The 23364-nt window shown below is 56.6% G+C and overlaps 1 protein-coding gene across 2 annotated transcripts; it reads left to right on the top strand.

Annotated features, from left to right (window-relative positions):
• Positions 1-996: 996 nt before the first annotated feature.
• On the top strand, positions 997-22017 carry PLCB3 (phospholipase C beta 3). Of its 2 annotated transcripts, XM_027856064.1 has the most exons (32): positions 997-1096; positions 3568-3645; positions 4335-4403; positions 4566-4706; positions 5017-5096; positions 5296-5349; positions 5529-5604; positions 5742-5842; positions 7190-7356; positions 8048-8194; positions 11221-11461; positions 11542-11626; positions 11721-11907; positions 12305-12388; positions 12474-12544; positions 12672-12768; positions 12887-12971; positions 13377-13501; positions 13590-13744; positions 13831-13992; positions 14221-14320; positions 14529-14633; positions 14942-15033; positions 16646-16793; positions 17471-17506; positions 17665-17845; positions 18909-19041; positions 20079-20155; positions 20243-20332; positions 20735-20792; positions 20945-21031; positions 21121-22017. In XM_027856064.1, the coding sequence occupies exons 1-32, from the start codon at positions 998-1000 to the stop codon at positions 21334-21336; spliced, it is 3627 nt and encodes a 1208-aa protein (XP_027711865.1). In that variant the 5' UTR covers position 997; the 3' UTR covers positions 21337-22017. The 2 variants fall into 2 exon arrangements, with proteins under 2 accessions (XP_027711865.1, XP_027711866.1); XM_027856065.1 differs by lacking the exon at positions 12305-12388.
• Positions 22018-23364: the final 1347 nt, after the last annotated feature.

Raw genomic sequence — 23364 nt, 5'->3', positions numbered from 1 at the left:
CATGGGTGCAAAGCCTCAGGGTTGGTCAATTTTGGGGTAGTGTCCCTTCCCCCAGGATAACTATCATTGGGGCAGAAACACTACGCTTGGCTTGGGGAGGAAGTCTGAGATTGGAGTGGTCAGGGCGTCCCTGGTGTAAAGCCCTGGGCCATGCAATGTGAAGACTGAGTTTGAATCTTCTTTCAGCTTCTTGCTGTGCGACTTTGAGCAAGTGACCTCCCCTCTCTGGTTCACAACCCAACGATTAACAAATTTAGGATGAAGAGTGGAGGAAACAGAGGGTGGGGTGCATGGGGCTTGCTGCTACAGGCTCCAGCTATCTGGACTCTCTCTCGGAGTGCTGGGGCTTTGGGCCCAGGCACCCCCGGGTCTTCTGTGGTTCTGCGGGGAGAAAGGGCCATTAGGTAGCTAAGTGCTTCCGACCACGGGAGGGACCGGGGCTGGAGATGAGGGGGGCGGATGGCTGGCTAGGGGTGAGAGGAGGAGGGATGGAGAGGTGAGGAATGGCTGGGGAAGAGAAGAAAAGGGGTGGGGGATGGCCAGCTGGGGGAGAGAGGAGGGACAGAGGGGTGGGGGGGATGGCTGGCTAGGGGAGAGAGGAGGAGGGGCGGGGAGTTGGGGGTAGGGACAGGGCAGAGAGCCTGGACGCCGGCCCCCGTACCTCGGGCCGGGCCCTCCCAGCCTGGCCGCCAGGGGGCCAGCCCCAGTTCCAGTTCCAGCCCCGGACTCCTGGGTTCTGGGAAGGCAGCGGGGCAGGAGGGGGGGCGGGGGGAGAGGGGGCGTGGTCTCCGCAGGCCCCGCCCCGCCCGGGCCGCCCCGGGAGAAAGTCCCGGACCGCGCTGCCTCCTCCTCCTTCTCCTCCTCCTCCTCCGCAGCCCCCGCCGCTGCGCTCGGGCGCGGGGAGCCGGACCCGGACCGGGACCGTCGGGGTTCGAGCCCCCAGCCCGGTGCGGCTCGCCCTCCGCCCTGGCCCCCGGCCCCGGCCCCCAGGGGAGCCATGGCCGGCGCCCGGCCCGGGGTCCACGCGCTGCAGCTGGAGCCTCCGGCCGTGCCCGAGACTTTGCGACGGGGCAGCAAGTTCATCAAGTGGGACGAGGTGAGCGCGGGGCGGGGGGGCCGGGCCTGTGCGCCCCAGTCCTAATCCTCTGCACCCCGAGCCCCCGCCCGTCCCGTCTCCCCCGCGGCCGCTTCTCACGTCTCCCCGGGGCCTCTCTGTGCCTTCCTCCCACGTCGGCTTTCCCTCCCCCCACCCCAGTCCCGGGAGCTCGGGGGACCGTCCGGCGCTGCTGTCCAGAATCCCCAGAGCCCCTCTTTTCCTCCCCTCCTAGACATCGAAAAGGGAGGCTTCGGCTTCTTTGCCCCCAAAACTTCTACCGGAGCAGTCTTCCAGGGACTTCGCTAGACAAGAGACTTTGAACCCCAATAAATCTCCCCAGCGTCTTTGCCTGCCACCCCCCCCACTCTATAGGCGCAGCCACTCTACGGGCGCTCGCGAAATCTCCCCTTCCAGCCCCTGCTGCAAACACTCACGCTCGGGGTCCCCCGCGGCGCCCCGCTAGCTACTGCCTCTCTCTGCGCCATCCTCCTTTCTCTTCTCCCCATTCCGACCTTTTCTCATCAGCCTTCGGACCTCCTTTCCTCCTCGACCCTTTCTCTTCCCCCCGCCCGCTCCCACACGCCCGTTTCCTCCCCGGGTCCCAAAGCCCCCCATCCTCGCCCCAGTTCCAGGCCCTGGGTCCCCTCCCTAGCCGATCTGGGCCGGAGGCCTGGCAGGATTCCCTTTTCCTTTCCGGCTGGGTGGGGCAGGGGGAGCTTGATACAGCTTTGGGTGGCCAGGAGAGCAGAGGGAGGGGGCCTGGGGGGGGTGTGGCCAGAGGTAACAGGTGTGGTGGGGCTCTCTCCTTGGAGAGGAATTAGGTGCTGGGGAGGGGGACGGGAGAAGGTGCTCTGAGTCTGGGGGAGACCCTGCCCCCTGGGAGGCCTCAGGCAGGAAAGTTAGAAAAAGTTTCTCCTTTTCCTTCTGGTGTGATAAACCCAAATAAGGAAGTGGGAACCAAGGAATGAGCCTGGGGGGGAGGGGGGCTGTGGGGGCCAAGTGGGGGCCAAGGAGGAGCGCTCAGAGTCTGTGAGGCTTGGGGCAATGGGCTCATGAAATGGCTGTCCCGCTCCGAGGGGACCCCTTGCCCTACAAACACACATTGTGTTAAGGCCGACTTCTAGGATGAGAGGGTAAAGCTGAGGGTTTGGGGGACCCTGGAGAACAGAAAGCACCTGGGGGAGTAAGATTATCTTATCACTCTCTTATTCCCTCCCCTCCCCCACGGCAGGAGGTGAGAAAGCCCCCTCCCTCCCTCCGTCTCTCCTAGTCCTTGGGATTGGCCCCTGCTGGGAAGGCTGCTTCCTCTGGGGTCAGAGGGCACTGTCACCGAGCACCGGGCAGTGGGTGGGTGGGAGGGCTGAGCTTGCTGCCCCTCAGTCTTGGACATCCCCTGCTGGGCTGGCACTTGGCAGGCTGGTCCCTCTGCTCCTTCCCCGCTGCTCCACCCTAGGGGTCTTACTCTGAGCTCCCCACTGTTGAGTGTTGAGTAAATCTGCCCTGCGGGCAGTAAGGGTGGAGTGGAGCAGAGGGTCCTGGAATTAGGGATGGAGCCCTGGGAGGCTGGGGTTTGGAGCTGGGAGTACTTGGCTCCCTAGGAGCTCCAATCCTCATGGTGACAGCTAGTGTGGGGGTTCAGGTTCAGACTTGTGGTTCCCCCCCAGGATGCCCTGGTGTGTCAGATCCCCACTTCGGTGGGCCCTGGGGCTGTGTGTATGTGGGAGGGGGAGGGGGGAGGTGCGTTGGCAGCCTGGAATTGCTGTTAGAGTCTTAGACCTCCAGCCTAATTCTGGATGGAACAGATCTTTGCAGAGGGTTTGATAGAAAAGGGGTGTGTGTTGGGGGCCAATGGACTTGTGGATCCGGAAGACCTGGAAATTCTGGCTGGAATGATTGCTAGCTTGGTGGGCCTAGGCAAGTCACTCTAGTTCCTGTGAGCCTCAGTTTCCCCATCTGTAAAATGGGGACAGAGTTAGCATCTGCCCCACAGGGATTGTTGTGAAGATCAATTTAGACCCCAGCTGGCTTGTGTGACTCTGGGTAAGACCCTCAACCTCTCAGCCTTCTCTGTAAGCTGGTAGTGCTGGCCAGTGCCTCATAGCTGTGGGGAGCTGTTGTTCAGTCATTTCAGTCGTGACTGACCTTCTGTGAGCCCATTTGGGGTTTTCTTGGCAAAGGTGCTGGTGTGGTTTGCCATTTCTTTCTCCAGCTCATTTTACAGGTGAGGAAAGTGAGGCAAACGGGGGGAAGTGACTTGCCCAGGAAGTGTCTGAGGCCGGATTTGCACATGTGATGATGTATTCCTGACTCCAGGTCTGGCGCTCTGTCCATTCAGAGGAGTCTTTGCAGCGGGCTGTGGTCACTGAAGGCTGTTGCTATGATGGTTTTGCTGGCAGGTCCAGGTTCCCTGTCTGGTCCCCAGCCTGTCCCCCTTGGCCCAGCCCTCACTGGTTTCTTTCCCTACTGTCCAGGAGGCTTCTAGTCGGAACCTGGTCACGCTCCGAGTGGACCCCAATGGCTTCTTTCTCTACTGGACTGGACCCAATATGGTATGCATGAGCTTCTGAGGCCTGGCTCCCCAGGGCTCAGGCCCGGATGCTCTGTCCCCTCCTCCATACTGCAGCCCCCGGATCCTTGCCCCCTGCCCCAAATTCCCGAAGCCCTCAGGGCGGAGGCCTCCTAAGCTGGCTGACCCTTCCCACGGCCTGGCTGGACAGGAAATAACCTCCCACCCTTCCCCACCCTGAACAGGAAACGTCCTAGCCCTCTCTTCTCCTACCCAGAACAGCCTCCTGAGCATAGAGGTGAGCTTGGAGACCCAAGCCTAGGCCTAGGTTAGCCTACTCGTATCCCCATGGCAGCAGACTTTGGGGGGCTCTGTATTGCCCCTGTCTCTTCCTTGTCTGCCCTGGACACCCCTTGTTTCTCTGCCTCATGGAGTCAGACAGCTCCCCTCCTCCCTCCCACAATCAGTACTGGGAATCTCTCCAAATAGTTTGTTTATTTATTTGGGTCTATGTTATGTCCTTTCGACAGAACATAAGCATCTTGAGAGCAGGGGCTTGTCATGTTCTTTACCTCTGGATCCCTAGCCCTCAGCACACAGTAGGCATTTCTTAAGTGCTTGCTGAGTGCAGAGGCATCTCCCCCTGCTTCCCCTCTGCCCTCATCCCACCCCCCACCCCCTGCTTCCCCTCTGCCCTCATCCCACCCCCCTCCAATTTCGGGCTTCCCCTAGGAAGTGGACACTCTGGACATCAGCTCCATCCGGGACACGCGGACAGGCCGCTATGCCCGGCTTCCCAAGGTGGGTCCCATCATCCCCTGGCCCAGTTTGACAGCTGTTTATCAGAAGCTCGCAACATGCAGAGCCCCAGTGCTGGCTCTGAGATGGGTTGGGGAGGGGGAGGAGGGAGTGGGGAAAAGTCTGTGTGCCCGAGAGAGCTGGTGCTCAAACTCTGACTTATAGGACCCCAAGATCAGGGAAATCCTCGGTTTCGGAGGCCCCGAGACGAGGCCAGAGGACAAGCTGGTGACCATAGTGGCTGGCCCTGACCCTGTAAACATCACTTTCCTCAACTTCATGGCTGTGCAAGAAGATATTGCCAAGGTGGGGCGTGGTCCCAGGGAGGGACCTGGGAGGGGTGCTGGGGTGGGACAGCAAGTCCAGTAGAAAGAGCCAGAGGATCTGGCTTCCAATATGAGCCCTGCTCTGGACTGCCTTTGTGATTTTGGCCAAGGCATGGGAGCTTTCTGAGTCTCAGTTTCCTCATTTGTCAAATAGTCAGGATTGGATGGCTTTTCAGATTTCCTCCAGCCTGGGATCTGAGACCCTGTGAAAGCTGAGGGGGAGGGACTCTTGGTGGGAGGCAGTGCCCCCACCCTCACTCCCTCTTCGGCCCCTTCTCTGCCCCGACCAGATTTGGGCAGATGAGCTATTCAAGTTGGCCATGAATATCCTGGCCCAGAACGCCTCCCGAAACACCTTCCTTCGAAAAGCGTGAGCTGGGGCCGGGGAGAGGGGTCCCCACTAGCTGGGGTGCAGGCCGGGGAATGTGCAGAGGGGGGCAAGAATGAGAGGGAAGGGGGGGTCCCCAGGGTGGGAGAAGGGAGAAAGGGTCAGGGCAGGCACCCAGCATCCCCAGGGCTCCACTGGGGTACCCCGCGCCAAGGCTTTTCTTCCTCCCTTGTTGCTCTAGGTACACCAAGTTAAAACTGCAGGTGAATCAGGATGGGAGAATCCCAGTCAAAAAGTGAGAACTGTTCTGGGAGGGAGAGGGGAGGAGTTGTCCCCCAGAACCCCCACCAGTTTGTACCTCGAAAATCAGAGCCCTCCCCACAGTGAGAGGTCTGCCTGCACCCTTGGTGACCTTCGACCCCAGCGGCACCCCCTTTTTGCCCCCTTATCTGACTCCACACTCCTCACCCCCAGCATCCTTAAAATGTTCTCTGCTGACAAGAAGCGAGTAGAGACGGCATTAGAGTCCTGTGGCCTCAATTTTAACAGGGTACGTGGGGGGTGGCGGGGGGGTTCAGGCAGGGGTGGGGGGAGGGAGGCCCGGCCCCTAGGTCATCTCCTAGCAGCAGCCCCTTGACCTCCCTGGGGCTTCCCTGCTCACTCCTCCTCCCTCCCCCCTCCCTGCAGAGCGAGTCAATCCGGCCAGACGAGTTTTCCCTGGAGATCTTTGAGAGATTCCTCAATAAACTGTGTCTCCGGCCCGACATAGACAAGATCCTGCTGGAGATGTGAGAAGGGGGGAGGGGGGGCTGCAGGAGACCCCTCCCCGAAGAGGCTGCTGTGCCTCAGTTTCCTTATTTGCAAAGTGAAAGGGTCTCCCGCTTTAGAGCTATTATCTGATTACCTTTTCCACACATTGAGATTCTTGAAAACAGGAACTGGGCAGGCTCCATAACACAGGGTCAGGTCTTATCTCCTTCCCCACCTGTCCTCTCCACCCAGTGCCAGGCTTGGTACCTACTACATTCATTGATCTGCTCAAGCAATCCACAAATATTTACGTTTGTTGTCGGTGTTCAGTCGCGTCTGACTCTCCGTGACCCCATTTGGGGTTTTCTTGGCAGAGATACTGGAGAGGTTTGCCATTTCCTTTTCCAGCTCATTTTACTGATGAGGAAACTGAGGCAAACAGGGCTAAGTGAGTTGCCCAGGCTCACTCAGCTAGTGAGCATCTGAGGCTGGATTCGAACCCCGATCTTCCCAACTCCAGGCCTGGCTCTCTATCCACTGCGCTACCCAGCTGCCCCAAGTGACTGTTTAGCTCTGCTTATTACCTCCTCCTTGCTGCCCATCGTCCTAGGCTGGAGCTGAGATAATACAGACAGGGTCTCCACCTTCCAGGACATCATGGCCTAGTTTTGGAGTAGACAGAATTTCTTTCTTTTTTTTTTTTGCCAGATCTGAGGTTTAATCGGCCTCACACTCAGCACAGTCTGAGAGCACTGGCTGGGGCACTGTGTGGTGAAGGGACTTGCCCAGGGTCACACAGACAGTGTGGGTCAGGCAGCACCTGAACTCAGGTCTTCTGGCTCCAAGTTCATTCCCCTATCTACGACTCTGCGATGCTTCCTAAGGCACTCACGTACCTAAGAACAGACACTCTTGCTGTTACGGAGCTCTCTTAGGGTGGACAAGGGACATTCCTGAGGTAGGGAGTTAAGAGATAGAAAATCCCCATTTCATAGATGAAGATACTGAGGCCAGAGGTGGACCAGCTTGGTCATGGCTGCCCGAGAGATGAGAGCAAGGGCTCTCAAGCCTTTTTTTGCACCCTGGCAAAACCTAGGGACCCCTTCTCAGGATGCAGGAAAAGAACTGCATGGGATAAGCAAGGGAACCGAGACACGAGTTGAGGGAGCCCAGGCAGAGAAGCCCTGCTCTAGACGCGGGGCCCTACAGGTGATGTGAGAGCAGTGGATGCCCAGGGAGCAGATGTGCGAGGCCCTAGTGAAATTAAACTGGACTTGAAGATTGGGAGGAATTCTGAGACCAAGTGGGGGCCTGAGGAGGAGGAGGGGGCTGGCCTCTGCCGTCACAGCGCTGTGCACCCCAACTCTCTCTCTGCCCCCTTCAAGTGGTGCTAAGGGGAAGCCGTACCTGACCTTGGAGCAGCTCCTGGACTTTGTCAACCAGAAGCAGCGAGACCCCCGGCTGAACGAGGTCCTGTACCCGCCTCTTCGCCCGGCCCAGGCCCGTCTGCTCATCGAGAAGTACGAGCCCAATCAGCAGTTCTTGGAGCGAGGTGAGGACCCCGGCCCTGGGCTTGTGGGGCGATGGAGGGCGCGTGTGGCTTGCGCCCAGGTCCTGGCACGGTGACGTTAGGTGAGTCGCAAAATAAGGGGTCTGGACTAGATGGTCTCCGTAGCCCCTCCCAGTTCTGATGTTCTTAGATCAGCATTCCTCGCATTGAAATTTTATGTTCTGAAAGCCTTTCTGTCTCTTGACCTTCTGTGTTCTAAGGCCCCTCCCAGCCCTGACCTTCCGTGTTCTAAGATCCCTCCCAGCCCTGACCTTCCGTGTTCTAAGACCCCTCCCAGCCCTGACCTTCCGTGTTCTAAGGCCCCCCCCAGCCCTGACCTTCCGTGTTCTAAGGCCCCTCCCAGCCCGACCTTCCGTGTTCTAAGATCCCTCTCAGCCCTGACCTTCCATGTTCTAAGATCCCTCCCAGCCCTGACCTTCCATGTTCTAAGACCCCTCCCAGCCCTTACATTCTTGTTCTAAGGCCCCTCCCAGCCCTGACCTTCCCTGGCATTCCCAGATTCTCTGATTCTGGCCCTGTTCAGTATGGTGGGAAGAGCCCCAGATTGGGATCCAGGAGCCCCAAATCCCAGTTGCTTCTCTGTGTGACTGCGGAGTCACGTGCCCACTACCCTGGTGGGGGACGAGAGGGCCTGTAGAGCTGTGATCTGACTCCTTCTCTGGCCTCCCACCAGACCAGATGTCCATGGAAGGCTTCAGCCGCTACCTGGGCGGGGAGGAGAACAGCATCTTGCCGCCAGAGACCCTGGACCTGAGCAGCGACATGACCCAACCCCTTAGCTCCTACTTCATCAATTCCTCCCACAACACCTACCTCACAGGTACCTCCCAGGTCGGCCTCTCCAGCACTGACCCACCTGAGCTAAGTCTGAGGGTCACGTCAGGCCTCGGGCGCCTCGTCTCTAAAATGGGCATAGCGCTGCCTTTGTTCACTGGTGTGTGGGGAGAAGTGCTCTGTGGGGATGGGAGTAGTTTGTGATTTTACCAGCGTGGCTGCTGTTTCTGAACTTGACCCCAGCTGTTGTAAGAGGCAAAACCTGCCCCTGACACCTGCTGGCTGTGGGAGCCTGGGCGTCTGTGCCACTGCCCTCTCTGTGGCCAGGAAGCTCTGCAGGACAGAGTTCTTAACCTGCGTCCTTGATCAGAGGGGTTCGTGAATTTGTCTTTAATATTTTGACCGATGGGTTTTAATGTGATTAGTTTCCTTTGTAATTCTATGTATTTAACAAGATGATTCTGAGAAGGGGTCCCTAAGCTTCACCAGACTGCCCAGGGGGTCCAGGACACAAAGAATCCCACTTGAAGGGGCAGAGAAGCTTCCAGCCAGCATGGGTGGAAGGACTTTCCTCCCCTGGGTTTTCATTATATCAGGGAAGTCATGGGTCTAGGCCCACTCTCCATTCCAAATGTGAAACGTTTGTCCATTGACTGATGATGAAAGTTGTCCCCAGACGTAAGGGAGGCTCCTGTGATCTCCCTGTGGGGACAGACAAAGGGACAGGCACTTTTGGCTTCCCAGGGCCCCCAAAGGTAACGATAAAGAGCCTCACGTGGGACGCTTGGGCATCTCGTCTGGCGCATGAAGGGTGGACATCAGCCAGAAGAGCGGAGAGAACAAAACTGTGGCGTGTGAATGGGCCAGCTTTGGTGTTAGAGCATGGGGAGACAGAGAAATCCTGCAGAGGAGGCAAGATTCTCCAAACCAAGGCCATCTGGACTAATGCTGGGTCACTCACATGCAGTCATGGAAAACGGGGATCAGGCTGAAAAAGCAGAGGCGTCCATGAGGCTGCAGACTGCCCTGGAAACCTTCTATCAGTGTAGCATGGTTACTTTGTCTTCCATTAATCAATTAATAAGCACTTATTAAGCACCCACTACATGCCAGGCACTGTGCTAAGCACTTTACAAATATCTCGTTTGATCTTCAAATACTCGATCTCTTTACCAAGCAAAGAGATGGCAGACGAGGGCAAACACCGGTTTAGAGAAAAGCTGGTTCGTAAGATTGTGAACACCGAGGCCTCTTAAAAGACCCAAAAGCAGTGGATGCAAGAAATCGGGTCTGAGAAAGCTTGACACAAGACCTAATGAATCCCCATCATTTCAAGTCCGTAGCTTGGCCCCACAGAAGGACAACAAATAGGCAGGAAATGGAGCCTGTTTGCCCAGGCTTCTATCACCTCTGGTCATAATCAGAATAACAGAACCACCGTATTTGGGCCCTCACGCTCACTTCTGGATGGATTATGTAAAGACACAGTAATGACATTTAAGAGGCAGTATTAAGATGGGCATCTGAATCAGACTATGGAAGAGAAATCTGTTTTCTAGACAACACAGTCTTGAAACCATTAAGAGATCATTTTACAAGATATTTCGTGAAGGGCAGGATGCCAAAGTATGGGGCACGGGGGAATGAAAAGTAAGACTTGGAAAGGCCCGTTACGGACGTCAGTAAAGGCTGTCCCGTCCCCCTGCTATCTCATCTCTATGATAATGTTCTGTCCACGTACAGAGGGTGTCCTTGATGAAAGTAGGAGAAAGACACAGTCAGGCTCTCCCCAAATGCTTTTCTGCAGCAGCCGCCATCTTTGCAATCTCCTACAATTGAATGCATGGAGTGGAGGACAGGAGACCCAGCTTTGTTCATTGATTATGAAAAGGCGTTTGGCTTAGTAGAGTGAAACTCAGGCCTTCGAGGCCTTCCTTCCACCGGAAATCTCATGCGCATGGTAAGATCTTGCCAGATTCCTTGGTAGAGCCAACTCTGGTTTGCAGTCAGGACGTCTGCTTCTTAATGCCAAAGAAAGGCATGAAACAGGCAGGCCTTCGCCAAAGGGGCTGGTCATGGCCTTGGAAGGTGTTAAGCCGAAGACCAAGATGGTCTTGATTGGAAGCGCTGGTGTGCTAAATGTCAGCCAGTCCTAGAGAACGCGAGATCCAGGATTCAATCAAAGGATGTTGACTTAACAATCCAAAGAGCAAAAACCAAGTGGATGAGAAATGTCTGTTGTCTAGACTGTGTCATAGAAGGGAATGGCTGGACTGTTGAGATCTCTGGGGTAGGCTCAACAGATGGACAATGAACAGGAGAGGCCCAGAATTGAAGAGAAGGAATAGAGAAGGCTGGGTTGCACTAAGCAGCTCAGGGGCACAGTGGATTGAGTGCTAGACACAGAGTCAGGAAGATCTGAGTTCAAATCCTACCTCAGGCACTTAATTAGCTATGTGATTCTAAGTAGGACTTAATTTCTCTCAGCCTCACTTTCCCCATCTGTAAAATGGGATAATAGCACTTACCTTACCGGGTTGTTGAAAGGATTAAACGAGATAACACGGGCAACATAAACGTCAGCCATTTGGGAAGCAGAAGGGTACTTTCAACCATCCTAGGATGCTCTCTGGCAAAAACAAACAGTTATCGTTTTAACACAGACGTTCTGCTGATGTTGTACGGTTGTAAATCGGAACACAGCTGTCTCTGAAGAACCAGTTTTGGGTGACCCAAAGGGTAATGGAGAAGGGCATGGTGGGGGCCAGTACGGTTCCGTTGATAATATGAACACGTGTCGGTGGAAGGGATTGAGCCGCCATGATGTTTGAGCAGGAGAGCGGGCGGGCTGGTCGAGTGAGAGCCAGGGATGGCGCCTGGACCGGCCAGACACTGCCTTGGTTCCCACGGAAGGCCTCCAGCCCCTTGGGGAGGTGATTCACATACACACGGCCGGGATGAATGAGCTCCCGGCTGCTGACGCGCTCTCTGGGCTTCCGGAAAGCCGAGCTGGGCGGGGTGAGCGTCGGGCGCGTCGAGGCTCCCCGTGCTGACGCCAGACCTTTCCCGCAGCGGGGCAGCTGGCGGGGACCTCGTCGGTGGAGATGTACCGGCAGGTGCTGCTTTGGGGTTGCCGCTGCGTGGAGCTGGACGTGTGGAAGGGCCGGCCGCCAGAGGAGGAACCCTTCATCACGCACGGCTTCACCATGACCACGGAGGTGCCGCTGCGCGATGTGTTGGAGGCGATCGCGGAGACGGCCTTCAAGACCTCGCCCTTCCCCGTCCTCCTCTCCTTTGAGAACCACGTGGACTCGTGAGTTTCCTCTGAGCAGGGCTACGGGCGCTTGCTGGTGTGTGTTCCTTGACCCCTGCGCTCTGTTTCCCTTCGGCTAGGGCGAAGCAGCAGGCCAAGATGGCCGAGTATTGCCGCACTATCTTTGGGGAGGCGCTGCTCATAGACCCCCTGGATAAGTACCCGGTAGGGGCTGCTCTGGGCTCCGGAGACGTGGGGAGGCGGGCAGGTCAGGGGGTTCCTGTCTGCCTCTCACCAGCCCCATGCCCTCCTCTCCCAGCTGGCCCCGGGAGTCCCCCTGCCCAGCCCTCAGGACCTGATGGGCAGAATCCTCGTGAAGAATAAAAAGCGTCACCGCCTGCCCCTGAGCCCCTCGGACGGCTCGGTGCGCAAGCGGCCCCTGGAGCAGAGTAACTCGGCCCTGAGCGAGAGTTCCATGGTCACTGAGACCCCTTCCCCGCAGCTTGGTATGACCCCACCCAGTCCGCGGTCACTGAGGGCCCTTTCTCCCTGCCTGTGCGTGACCCCTGACCTATGACCACCTCAGCGGCCCAAGTCCCTGGGGTCTTCCTGCTCTTGCCACAATTGGGTGCGATCACACTCACCCCCTGCCTCTACCCCGTCCTTAGTCACAGATGGATATGGGTTCTGACTTCGCCCAACTCCTGGCCGTTGGCCGCCTTCCCTCTCTGGCCTCTGACCTCATCCTCTCCCGCTCTGTCATTGGTCGGCCCTGGGGCCCCCTCTCAGTCTGGCCCCGAGGGTCACCGTTCTGGGGTCAGGCCTCAGTGTTCCCTCGACGCCGGGGCCGCACTTGGCGAGCAGATGTGTGTGAGCCCGTCTCTGCCCTTCCCCCACCCCCAGGCTCCCCCAGCTCTGAGGGCTGCTCGACCCTGAGCAGTGGAGAGGACCATCTGGGCTGCAGTCCTGAGCCCCGAAAATCCATTGGTGAGAGGAGGGGTAGGCGAGAGGGAAGGGCCCGAGGGGGTGGAGGCAGAGGAGAAGGGGCCCCAATCCTTACTCCTCCCTGCAGATCGAGAGGCCGAAAGTGAGGAAGACGAGGAGGAGGAGCAAGGTGACCCCAAGAAGACCTCGACAGATGAGGTCAAGCTTAGGAGGTGGGAGGGCAGGGGAAGGGATGGGGACACGGTGGGCAGGGGACAGGACACTCGGGGGTCCCCGGACGGAAGTCGGGTCATCCACGTGACCCTTTGGTTTGGGGGCGTTACAGGGCACGGCCAGCAGCGAGGTGAACGCCACAGAGGAGATGTCCACTCTCGTCAATTACATCGAGCCCGTCAAATTCAAGTCCTTCGAGGCGGCCCGGAGTGAGTGGGTGCGGGGCCGGGGACAGCCCAGGCTGGGCGGCGGGCGTGGGGGCCCGAGGGGGGGACACTGGCCCTCACCCCCACCCACAGCTCTAATGGGGCTCTCCCCACCCCACAGAGCGAAGCAAGTGCTATGAGATGTCGTCCTTTGTGGAGACCAAGGCCCTGGAGCAGCTCACCAAGAGCCCCATGGAGTTTGTGGAGTATCCACCCACAGGAGAGGAGGGGAGGCTGGGAGCGAGGAAGCCAGGAACCTGGAACCTCAACTGGGAGGGGATTAGACCATGGAATGGGCATGGCGGAGCCGGGAGGGGTCTTTGAACATGGCGTGGCAAGGCTGGGAGGGCCTTAGAACATGGCATGGCAGAGCACTAGAACATGGCGTGGCAAGGCTGGGAGGACCTTAGAACATGGCATGGGAGGGGGCCTTCGAACATGGCGTGGCAAGGCTGGGAGGGCCTTAGAACATGGCATGGGAGGGCCTTAGAACATGGCGTGGCAGGACCAGGAGCAGCCGCTTGGGGCCAGGCGGGGCGAGTGCAGCGTGGGTCCCAGGGGAGGGCTCGACGTGCCTTCTGGAGAGTGTGGCCCGTGACCGCCTCCATCAGATACAACAAGCAGCAGCTCAGCCGCATCTACCCCAAAGGCACCCGCGTGGATTCGTCCAACTACATGCCACAGCTGTTCTGGAACGCGGGCTGTCAGCTCGTTGCCCTCAATTTCCAGACCTTGGGTAAGGCAGCCCGGTGGGTCCCCTGAGGCTCTGCTGCCCGGCCAGGCCTCGTGCTGACGGCCGGCCGTGTGCCCTCTGCCTCCCGCAGACCTCCCGATGCAGCTGAATGCCGGCGTGTTTGAGTACAATGGGCGCAGCGGCTACCTGCTCAAGCCCGAGTTCATGCGGCGCCAGGACAAGTCCTTTGACCCGTTCACGGAGGGCATCGTGGACGGCATCGTAGCCAACGCTCTCCGGGTCAAGGTGGGGTGTCTGCCGGGGGCGGGGGCAGCCTGGGGGGGGGGCGGGGGTCGGACAGTGCCGTCATCCCCCTCCCCTGGCTCTTCCAGGTGATCTCGGGCCAGTTTCTGTCGGACAGGAAAGTCGGCATCTACGTGGAGGTGGATCTCTTCGGCCTTCCCGCGGACACGCGGCGCAAATACCGCACCCGGACCTCCCAGGGCAACTCCTTTAACCCAGTGTGGGACGAAGAGCCCTTTGACTTCCCCAAGGTGGGTGTTCACGGGCCCAGTCCTGCACCAGGGGCTCTGGGGACAAGGTGAGCACCACGGAGCGGTCTCTGCCTGCCCTTGGGACGCTTCCAGTCTAGCTTCAGAAATGAAGCGGACGTGCCAGAAAAAAGTTGGTTAAACCACCTTCTCCCAGGCTAGGCTAGCTTCTGGGAGGGCTCAGTTGGTGCTGGCCCCCCTCATGCCCACTGAACTCTCGCCCTCCCATAGGTGGTACTGCCCACACTGGCCTCCCTCCGTATTGCGGCCTTCGAGGAAGGGGGCAAGTTTGTAGGGCACCGAATCCTGCCAGTCTCTGCCATCCGCTCAGGTGAGGCCTGCCAGACTGGCCCTTCCTTTCCTTCCTTTCTTCCTTTCTTCCTCAGCCCGAGTGTGGGGGGGTTGGCTCCGAGGGCAGGGGTAGGAGAGGGGGTCCTAAGGAATCAGACCGGCAGGGATGTGGGGGGGTGGCACCTGGCTCCCCTTCCTTGCTGGCCCCCATCTTTGCTTTGGCCCCCCCGGCTCCGGACTCCACACAGGGTACCATTACATCTGCCTGAGGAATGAGGCCAACCAGCCCCTGTGTCTGCCTGCCCTGCTCATCTACACGGAGGCTTCTGACTACATCCCTGATGATCACCAGGGTGAGGGGCCAGGAGGGGAGGGGCGAGGGAAGGGGTCCGGAGAGGATAAGGCAGAGGTGTCGATGGGCAGGGATGAGAACACTGGGTGAGAGACGGGAGCTGGGCTCGAATCTTGGCTCTGGCCCTTCCTCCCAGTGTAACCTTGGGGAAGCCACAGTGTCAGCCTCAGTTTCCCCATCTGCAAAATGAGGGAGGTGGTGTAGGCGTTGCCCACAATCCTTTTCTAAGAGTGACCCATGACCTAGGACAGAAGGAGGGAGGTGGAGATGCTGGCTTTGTTTGTGAATCTCCCCTTTCCCCTCCCCAAGACTATGCCGAGGCTTTGTTCAACCCCATTAAGCACGTCAGCCTCATGGACCAGAGGTCAAAGCAGTTGGCGGCTCTGATTGGCGAGAGCGAGGTGAGCAGTCATCTTAGTGCTTCAGGAACTGGAAGGGAAACGGTGAGCTTAGCTCTGGGCCCCCACTCCCTCCTGTTCTGTGGTTCCTCCCTGCAATGAGTCTGTTTTCCAAAGTCCCTCCCAGGCCTGACAGTAGCTTTTATCCTGTGGAGGAGGATGTTTAGAGGATGGTGTCAACCGGAACCATTAGTGGCCGTGGGCGGGTTCCATTGCCCCAAAGCAAACATTTGCCAGGTGCTTGAGAGACAATCAGGCCTGTATTACTTCTTATCTTCTCGGAGCTACTATCTTGCTTCCCCAGCTGGACTGTGCCACCCATACCCCACCCCCTGCCGGAGAGCCGGGAAAATTACATCCAGCCAATCAATTGAACAGATACTTCATTTTAAAAATAAGCTTTATCGAAGCCTTTCATTTATACATCACAAACATTTCTGGCCCCTGCCGCCATTCAAATTCTCCTTTTTAACAAAGAACAGTTAAGCAAAGACACCAACTGTGTATGCAGCATTCTGCCCTAGTAGTCCCCCACCTCTCTGCCGAGAGAAGAGACCCACGCTCCGATCTTTGAAAACGTTGTTGGTTCCTCGGTAATGGTTGGGTTTTGTTGGTTTTTACTGGGTCTCTGATTATACTGGGGTAATGCAGATCAGCAGTGCAAATCTGCTGAGGGAGATTCCTGGGCCCTGACAGGCTGAGCAGTTTTCCCAGGGCTACAGCCAGGTGTTGGAGGCAAGCCTTGAACCCAGGTTCAAGTGTACCCAGTTTTTAAATTGCTAAGAAATTAGCTTCTCAACAAACACTGACTGATCTTATGCTGAGAATAAAAAGAAATGACAGTGTTCCCTTCCCTCAAGGCCCTTCCATTTTACTGGGGGGCTGGGACAGGGGCCTTGATGGAGAATTCGGTGCCTCTGGGCATGAAGTAAAGGGGGTGAAGAGTAAGAAGCAAACAGCTACGTCCAAGACTGAACATATTGGGTTTTAGAAGTATTTGGGGACAGCTAGGTGTGCAGTGGAGCCAGCAAGACCTGAGTTCAAGTCTGACCTCAGATTCTACTAGCTGTGTGACCCTGAGCATGTCACTTAACCCCGATGGCTTCAAAATAAAAAAAAAAGATTTATACATGTGTAATCACTTCCTCCTCTCCCCTCTCCCCCATGAACATGCCTCTCTACAAGAGAGTAGAACTCTCTTACAACACCACTATAGTTACCAAAAGGAAGATCAGCATCTCTGCTGGTCCGAGGATGTATGCCTCATTCTGTACCCGTAGTCCACCACCTCTCTTACCAAAAGGCATTGTGCTTCCTTCCCCACCCTCTCCTCCAGGTGACACAATAAAATAGCAGATTAGGAAGCTGCCTGACAGCTTCCAAGGCAGGCCTTTATTAAGTACCTACTATGTGCCAGGCACTGTGCTAAAATAAGCACTGCAGAGACGGAGAAAGGCAAAAACAGTGCCTGTGCTCAGGGAGCTTACAGTCCAACTGAGGGGCCAACATGCAAATGAGGGCACAGACCCGTCCAGCTCCCATTTGGAAGCCTGTCAATGACAAAGGTGGGCCGTGGGCATGTTGTTTTGAGAAGATGGATTTCTCCTCCCTGTAGGCTGCTCCTGAGACCCCAGAGGAACTGCCTTCTCGACCGCTTGGACCCCAGCTGTCCACAGGCTCTGTACAAAGCTCCTTGGACTCTGGGGCCTCCTGGCCTCCGGGCTCCTGTACCTCACCCACCAGCCCTTCCATAAGCAGACCAGGTACGGGGGCAATGGGGAGACATCTAGGTGTGCAGGACCTGCAGCGTTGGGGAGGTGGGGAGAAGGTGGCAGGACCTGGGGGAAGGGGAGGGCAGCGTTGGGGGGAGGGGGAGAAGGTAGCAGGACCTGGGGGGAGAGGAGGGCAGCACTGTATGTGGGGGGGGAAGGTGGCAGGACCCGGAGGGAGGGGGAGAAGGTGGCAGGACCCGGGGGAAGGGAGAGGTCCTCCACTTGGTCATGGGCACCCGCTGCTGGGTGCAGGGGGACGTCGGAGGGCTTGAGGTCCCTCCAGTTAGGTGTTCAGTGTGTGACCTTCTATTGGCCCCTTCAGGTCTGAGCATCCTCAGTTCCTTCCTCTGGAAAAAGGAGCCATGCCATAGTGGACTCAGAGTCAGGAAGACCTGGGCTCAGAAGCCACTTTACACACTAGCTGTGTGACTGCGGGGAGGTCCCATGACCCTTTCTCTGCCTAGCGAACTGGGTGGCCTGCTGTATTTGGCGTCCTCCCAGCTCTGGCTCTGCCCCCGCCTCCCCAGGCCTCAGTTTCCCCATCTGTAAGGTGGGGGTTGAGGTCCCTTGCCTGGCTCCCAGTCCTCATAGTCACACAGGGGCCCGGTAAGGTGATGGGTGCTTGTGTAACAAGCTGCCACCAGAGATCATTGTCCTCTTCTCCCCAGGTCAGTGTGACGAGCTCATCGCCAGCATCCTGGGAGGTAAGGCAGAGCGGAAGCCTTGGGGAGGTCTGAGAGGAGTCCAGGTGCCCCCCCCCCCACATCGCCCATCAGCCCATCTGGTCTGTGAGCCCTGGGGAGGGGAGCGTGCGCCCCGCGTCTCCAGCTCTAACGTCCTCCTTCCTGGCCCTGGGTTTCAGAGGTGTCCGTGACCCCCCTGGCGGAGCTGCGGGCCCACAAATCCCTGGGGAAGCTTCACAGCCGGCAGGAGCGAGACCTGCGTGAGCTGCAGAAGAAGCATCAGCGAAAGGCGGCAGCACACACACAGCGACTCCTCAGCCACCTGGCCCAGCATCGGGGGGAAATGGAAAAGAGGCGCAAGTGAGTGCCTTGGGGCGCTTCTAGAAGGGGCTTTGACCTGAGGCCATCAGGCCATTCTACAGGTGGGGAGACTGAGGCCCAGAGAGGAAAGGACTTGTCCAAGGTCACACAAGTAATAAGGAATAGCAGAGGGGTCTGACTCCCAGGGTGGAGAGTGAACTGCCTCCTTCCTGGAACCTCAGTGTCCAGAATGACGGAGGGGATGGTCCTGCTGTCTTCTGTCTTGAGCAGGCCACTTCCAGAGTTTGGTGTTTGGCGCTGGGCACTGCATTTTGGGAAGGGGAGTGTTGAGAGGGGGTGGGGAAGGGTCTGGAGTCTGTGCCATGGGAGGGTCTGGGGAAAGAAATGGGGACATATTTCCTGGTGGAGAAAGGGCTTGGGGGTACGTGAGTGTGTGTGTGTGTGTGTGTGTGTGTGTGTGAGAGAGAGAGAGAGAGAGAGAGAGAGAGAGCATAAGGTGTTGTAGGTACGTCATTATTGTCCTTTGAGGTCCCAGGCGCAGAACCAGAAGCCTTGGGAGGACATTGCCAAGAGGCAGACCTAGTGTAAGGATTGAATGGGAGGAAAACCTTCTTGATGGTTGCAGCTGTCCATAAGTGGATGGGGCTGCCTTAGGAGGTAGTGAGCTCTCCATCGCTGGAGGTATACCAGCAGAGGCTGCATGGCCGCATGTTGCTTGTCGAGGCTCAAGAAAGGGCTTCTGGTCATTTAACCCCGATCACCTCACCAAAACAAAAAAAAATAAATAAAAAAGGAAGGGATTCTGTTCCAGCTCAGGTGGACTGGCTGAGAGCCCGTCCAGCTCTGAGGTTCCGGGACAGCTCCCTCAGTGAGTGGCACGGGTCCAGGGCATCCGATACTGGATATCTCCCCCCAGGGAGGGCCAGAGAGTTAGGAGGGGTGTCCCACTTTTGTCAGGCCTGGCAGAGAACGTGGGCCGAGTGGATAGAAACGTGAGCGGGGCTGGGCCGTGGGTCGAAGGGGCCAGGCAGCGGGGTGGGGCTGCGGCTGTCAGGACACCGAGTTCTCCTGTCCGGATACAGTCAGGCGTCTCTGTCGACAGGAGTGGAGTGCTAGACGAGGAAGAGATGAGGAAATACCGGGAGCTACAGAAGAAACAGCTTCAAAGTCTTTTGGATTTGAGGGAGGCTCAGGCTGAGGTGGAGGCTGAACGTCGTCAGGAACACCTGAGACAGGTGAAAGGGACAGGTGGGGGGAGAAAACACCTGAGACAGGTGAAGGGACAGGTGGGGGGAGAAAACACCTGAGACAGGTGAAGGGTTCCAAGAAAGACCTGGAGTCTGAATGCAGATGGAAGCACACCATTTGTTCTCCTTTTCCTTTGTTGTTTTGTTTTATTGCTTCTTTCTCGAGGTTCCTCCCATTAGTTCTAATTCTTCTCCACATCATGACTAATGGGAAAATATGCTTCGCGTGAATGTATAAGTAGAGCCCATATCAGATTGTACAATGTCTGGAGGGGGGAGAAAACTTGAAACTCAAAATCTTATGGAAGTGAATGTTGAAAACTAAAAATAAATAAATTAAAAAAAGAAAAAAGTCTAGCCTGTAAACCCCAAGATATCCAGTGAGTTTTCAGTGATCAAAATTAGAGGGAAGGGAAAGAAAGAAAGAGATAATTATTCTTGTTATGGACGTATTAAGCTTGAGGTGCCCACTGGCCATTTAGTTGTAAATGTATTGTTCCAAATGGAAGAAATCCATTTTTATAGTACTTACTAAATCATGATATTTATTTTTCAACAGTTTTTTTTCTAATTTCATTTACTGTATTAACATCTTTCCTGATAACAATCAGTTGTTCTAAATTAATTAGAACGTATTCAGGGAGGGGGGAGGAAGGAGGAAAGGGAGGGAGGGATAGAATTTGAAACTCAAAACTTTAAATAAAAATATTAAAAAAAAAAGAGAGAAAAAGGTGAAGGGTGAGACCCCTGAGACAGGTGAAAGGGACAGGTGGGGAGGGGAGAGACAAGGCCTGAGAAAGGTGAAGCTGAGACACACCTGAGACAGGTATGGGACTGCCCCTGAAGCAGGTGAGGCTTCCCTGAGAGAGGTGGGGGACGAAAAGGTAACCCTTGAGAGGAGTGTGGGGGAGCCCACTTTGGAGGTCGGTGAGGGGGTTTGCCGTCAAGGCAGCTGAGGGACACGAGCTGAAGGCATTGCCCAGCCACTCAGTCCACGTCTCTCCCCTTGACTCTGCCGTGGACAGGCCCAACATCGCCTTCGAGAGATCGTCCTTGAAACACACACAGCTCAGCTGAAGAAAGTGAAGGAGACCAGTGAAAAGTGAGTGGGAGGGCGTGGGAGGGGAGGGCTCGGGCGTGCTACCCCTCTGTTCCTGGCTCTGCGGCCTGACGACCCTCCCCAAACCAGGGAGAAGAAGGAGCTGCAGAAGATCCTGGACAGGAAGAGACATAATAGCATTTCTGAGGCCAAGACCAGGGAGAAACACAAGAAGGAGGCGTAAGCGGGCGGGGCAGGGCCGGGCTTTGTTTTGTTGTTCAGTCAGGGCACCTGCAGGACCCCGTTTGGGGGTTTCTTGGCAGAGGTACTGGAGTGGTTTACCGTTTCCTTCTCCAGCTCGTTTTACAGATGAGGAAACTGAGGCACACAGGTTAAGTGACTTGCCCAGGGTCACACAGCTCACAAAGGTCTCAGGCTGGGTTTGGACTCTCTAAAATGAGTGGATTGGGTTAGAGGACCCCCAAGGCTCCTTCCAGTTCTAATCTGTGCTACTCAATGACTCCCCAGAAATATGGAGCCCCCCAGAAATGCCTTCAGGGCTTGGTTATGTTGTCTGAAGTGGGTGAAGGCGCCTCAGCAGGGAGGAAGGAGGCTGAACCCTCAACCCCCTTCCCTCCACAGGGAGCTGACTGAGATCAACCGGAGACACATCACAGAATCCGTCAACTCCATCCGAAGGGTGAGGCTTAGACCCCTGCCAGTCCCTGGGGAGTGCTAGCACCCACCCTGCCTTCCCCCCTGTGGGTGCCCATGGCTCCTTGGACCTGCTAGACAGCCGTCCCGCGACAGCCCCCCAACCCCTGCTGACCCCTGCCCCTGCTCCCCCTGTAGCTGGAGGAGGCCCAGAAGCAGCGCCAGGAGCGGGTCGTGGCCGGACAGCAGCAGGTCCAGCAACAGCTGGAGGAGGACGAGCCCAAGGTGAGGGGGTGGGGAGGCTGGGACAGGAGGGCCGCCTGGTGGGGGGGGGCCCTCGGTGTCCAGGCCCTGATGGGGCATGTCCCCTGCAGGCGGCATCCCAGCTGGCCCAGGAGTGCCAGGCCCAGCGGGCACGGCTGCCTCAGGAGATCCAGCAAAGCCTGTGGGGTGAGCTGCGTGTGGACGAGGACGGCCTGGCCACCCCCGATGGGTCCAACGTGGGCACCGGCAACGGGCATGCCCTGGGCAGCACCAGCAACGGGCACGCCCCGGGGAGGGAGAGGCAAGAAGAAAACACCCAGCTCTGAGCTCGGGACAGGCTGGGCGAGAGCACAAAGGGAAGACACTAAACTGGTTTTTAAAACTTTTTATTTTTTTTTAAATTTTTTATTTTTTTAAATTCAGGAGGGCAAGAAGTCCCCACTAACCCTCCTCCTGAACCCTCTCCAGTCCCATCTGATGTGTGCCAGTGCGTGTGTGCGCGTGTGTGTATGTGTGTGTGCGCGTGTGTGTATGTGTGCGTGCGCGTGTGTGTATGTGTGTGTGCATGTGTGTGTGTGTCTGTACGTTCCTGTGTTCCCTTTTAGTCCCTGGCCCTCTCCCTAGAGCTGAGAACAAGAGCGGGTCCTCTCCTGCCCAGGGCCAAGGATCAGCTGGTGGGGCGGGGTGAGGAGAGAAGGGATTAAAATGGAGCCTGCCCCCTCCCCCTTCACGTGATAGCCACACTCCAGAGGCAGGAATGCCTCTCCCCTCGATCATACTAATTTTGGAGGGGCTGGGGTAGGGTAGGGGGTTGGAAATGTCCCCCTCTCCCCACACTGTGCTCCCCAGACCCATGAGGCCTTTGTGTTTTGGGGGCCAGGAGGGTGGGGCTGGTTTGGGGGCACTTGTCCTCCCCAGCTTTGGGGATCAGAAGCATCAATTTCTGTCTCTTACCTTCTGCTTGTTTTTGGTTTTTATGTCAATAAAAGTGGATTCCTAGGCCTGTACCACCTGCGCCTGTGTGCTTGGGGGATTGGGTGAGGGTGGGGAGCCTTATCCAGGCTGGGTCACTCCCAGTCTGTGTTTCGGTTTCCTCACTTCCAGAATAAAGGGTTTCATGGATGAGATGATTCTGAGGTCCCCTCTAACCCTGCACCTCTAGGTGTCCCCTCTGTCTCCTCAGGACTATCCCCAGGCACAGTTGGAGTGCCCTTCCCCTCCTGCGTTCCAACCCCAGCCAAAGGCAGGGACCTAACCGCATTGCTACAAACAAGTACTAGGGTGGGTCCCCTGAGACCCAGGACCTTATCTTCTAGCTGGTACCTGGGCCTAGAGATCTTCGAAGCTGGGATGCTCTGTGTGTGTGTGTGTGTGTGTCCCCTTGTCCCTAGAGGGCCCGCATGGTGCTGCTTAATTATTCAATGCTCTTTATTCAACGCTTTCCAGGAGGGACTTGAGCAGCCCCTTGGGGAATGATTGAGGCTCATCCTTAGGGAGTGTTACCCGACAAACATCCTCCACCCAGATTCCACCCTCTTCCCCCCAAATCAATCAATAAACCAGTGCCTGGGGATTAGGGCTGGTGCTAAAAACTGGGGATTATAAAGAAAGGTTTTCCCCTCAAGGAACTCACAGTCTAATGGGGGAAGGTGACAAGCAAACATTGTATAAACAAGTTATGGACAGGAAGAATAGGAAATAACAGAGGGGAAAGCACTGGGATTAAGGATTGGGGAAGGCTTCCTGTAGAAGGTGGGGTTTTAGTTGGGATTTAAAGGAAGCCAGGGAGTTAAGTGGTCAGCAGGACAGGGAGAGCCTTAGGTATGGGGGACAGGCAGAGAGAATGCTCAGATGGAGGGTCCTGTTCACGGAACAGCCAGGAGGCCAGTGTCACTCAAGAGTAGTGTTGGGGAGTTAGGTATAAGAAGACTGGAAACGTTGAGGAAGGCCAGGTGATGAAGGGCTTTGAAAGTCAGGATTTTGTGTTTGTTCCTGCAGGTGATAGGGCGCCCCTGGAGTTTACTGAGTAAGGGGTGACGTGACCTTCTTTTAGGAAAATCTCTTTGGTGGTTGAATGGAGGATGGACTGGAGGACAGAGACTTGAGGCAGGCAGCAGCTGTTGCAATAGTCCAGGTGTGAGGTGATGAGGGTCTGTACCTGGGTGGTCATGTCTCAGGGGGGAGAAGGGTGCATATTAGAGGTGAAATTGATGAGAGATGCACAAAGGTGAAATCTAGAAAAGCTGTTAAAAAAGATGAAATGTACAAGAAATATTGCAAGGTGAAATCTACAAGAGATGCTAAAAAAAAAAAAAGGTGAAATCTACAAGAGATATTCCAAAGGTAAGATCTAC

This window comes from Vombatus ursinus, unplaced genomic scaffold, assembly GCF_900497805.2.
Source record: "Vombatus ursinus unplaced genomic scaffold, bare-nosed wombat genome assembly UNPS02011369.1, whole genome shotgun sequence".
Classification (NCBI taxonomy): domain Eukaryota; kingdom Metazoa; phylum Chordata; class Mammalia; order Diprotodontia; family Vombatidae; genus Vombatus; species Vombatus ursinus.
The sequence above is the reverse complement of the archived record's forward strand: the minus strand, read 5'-3'. Positions and strand labels throughout refer to the sequence as shown.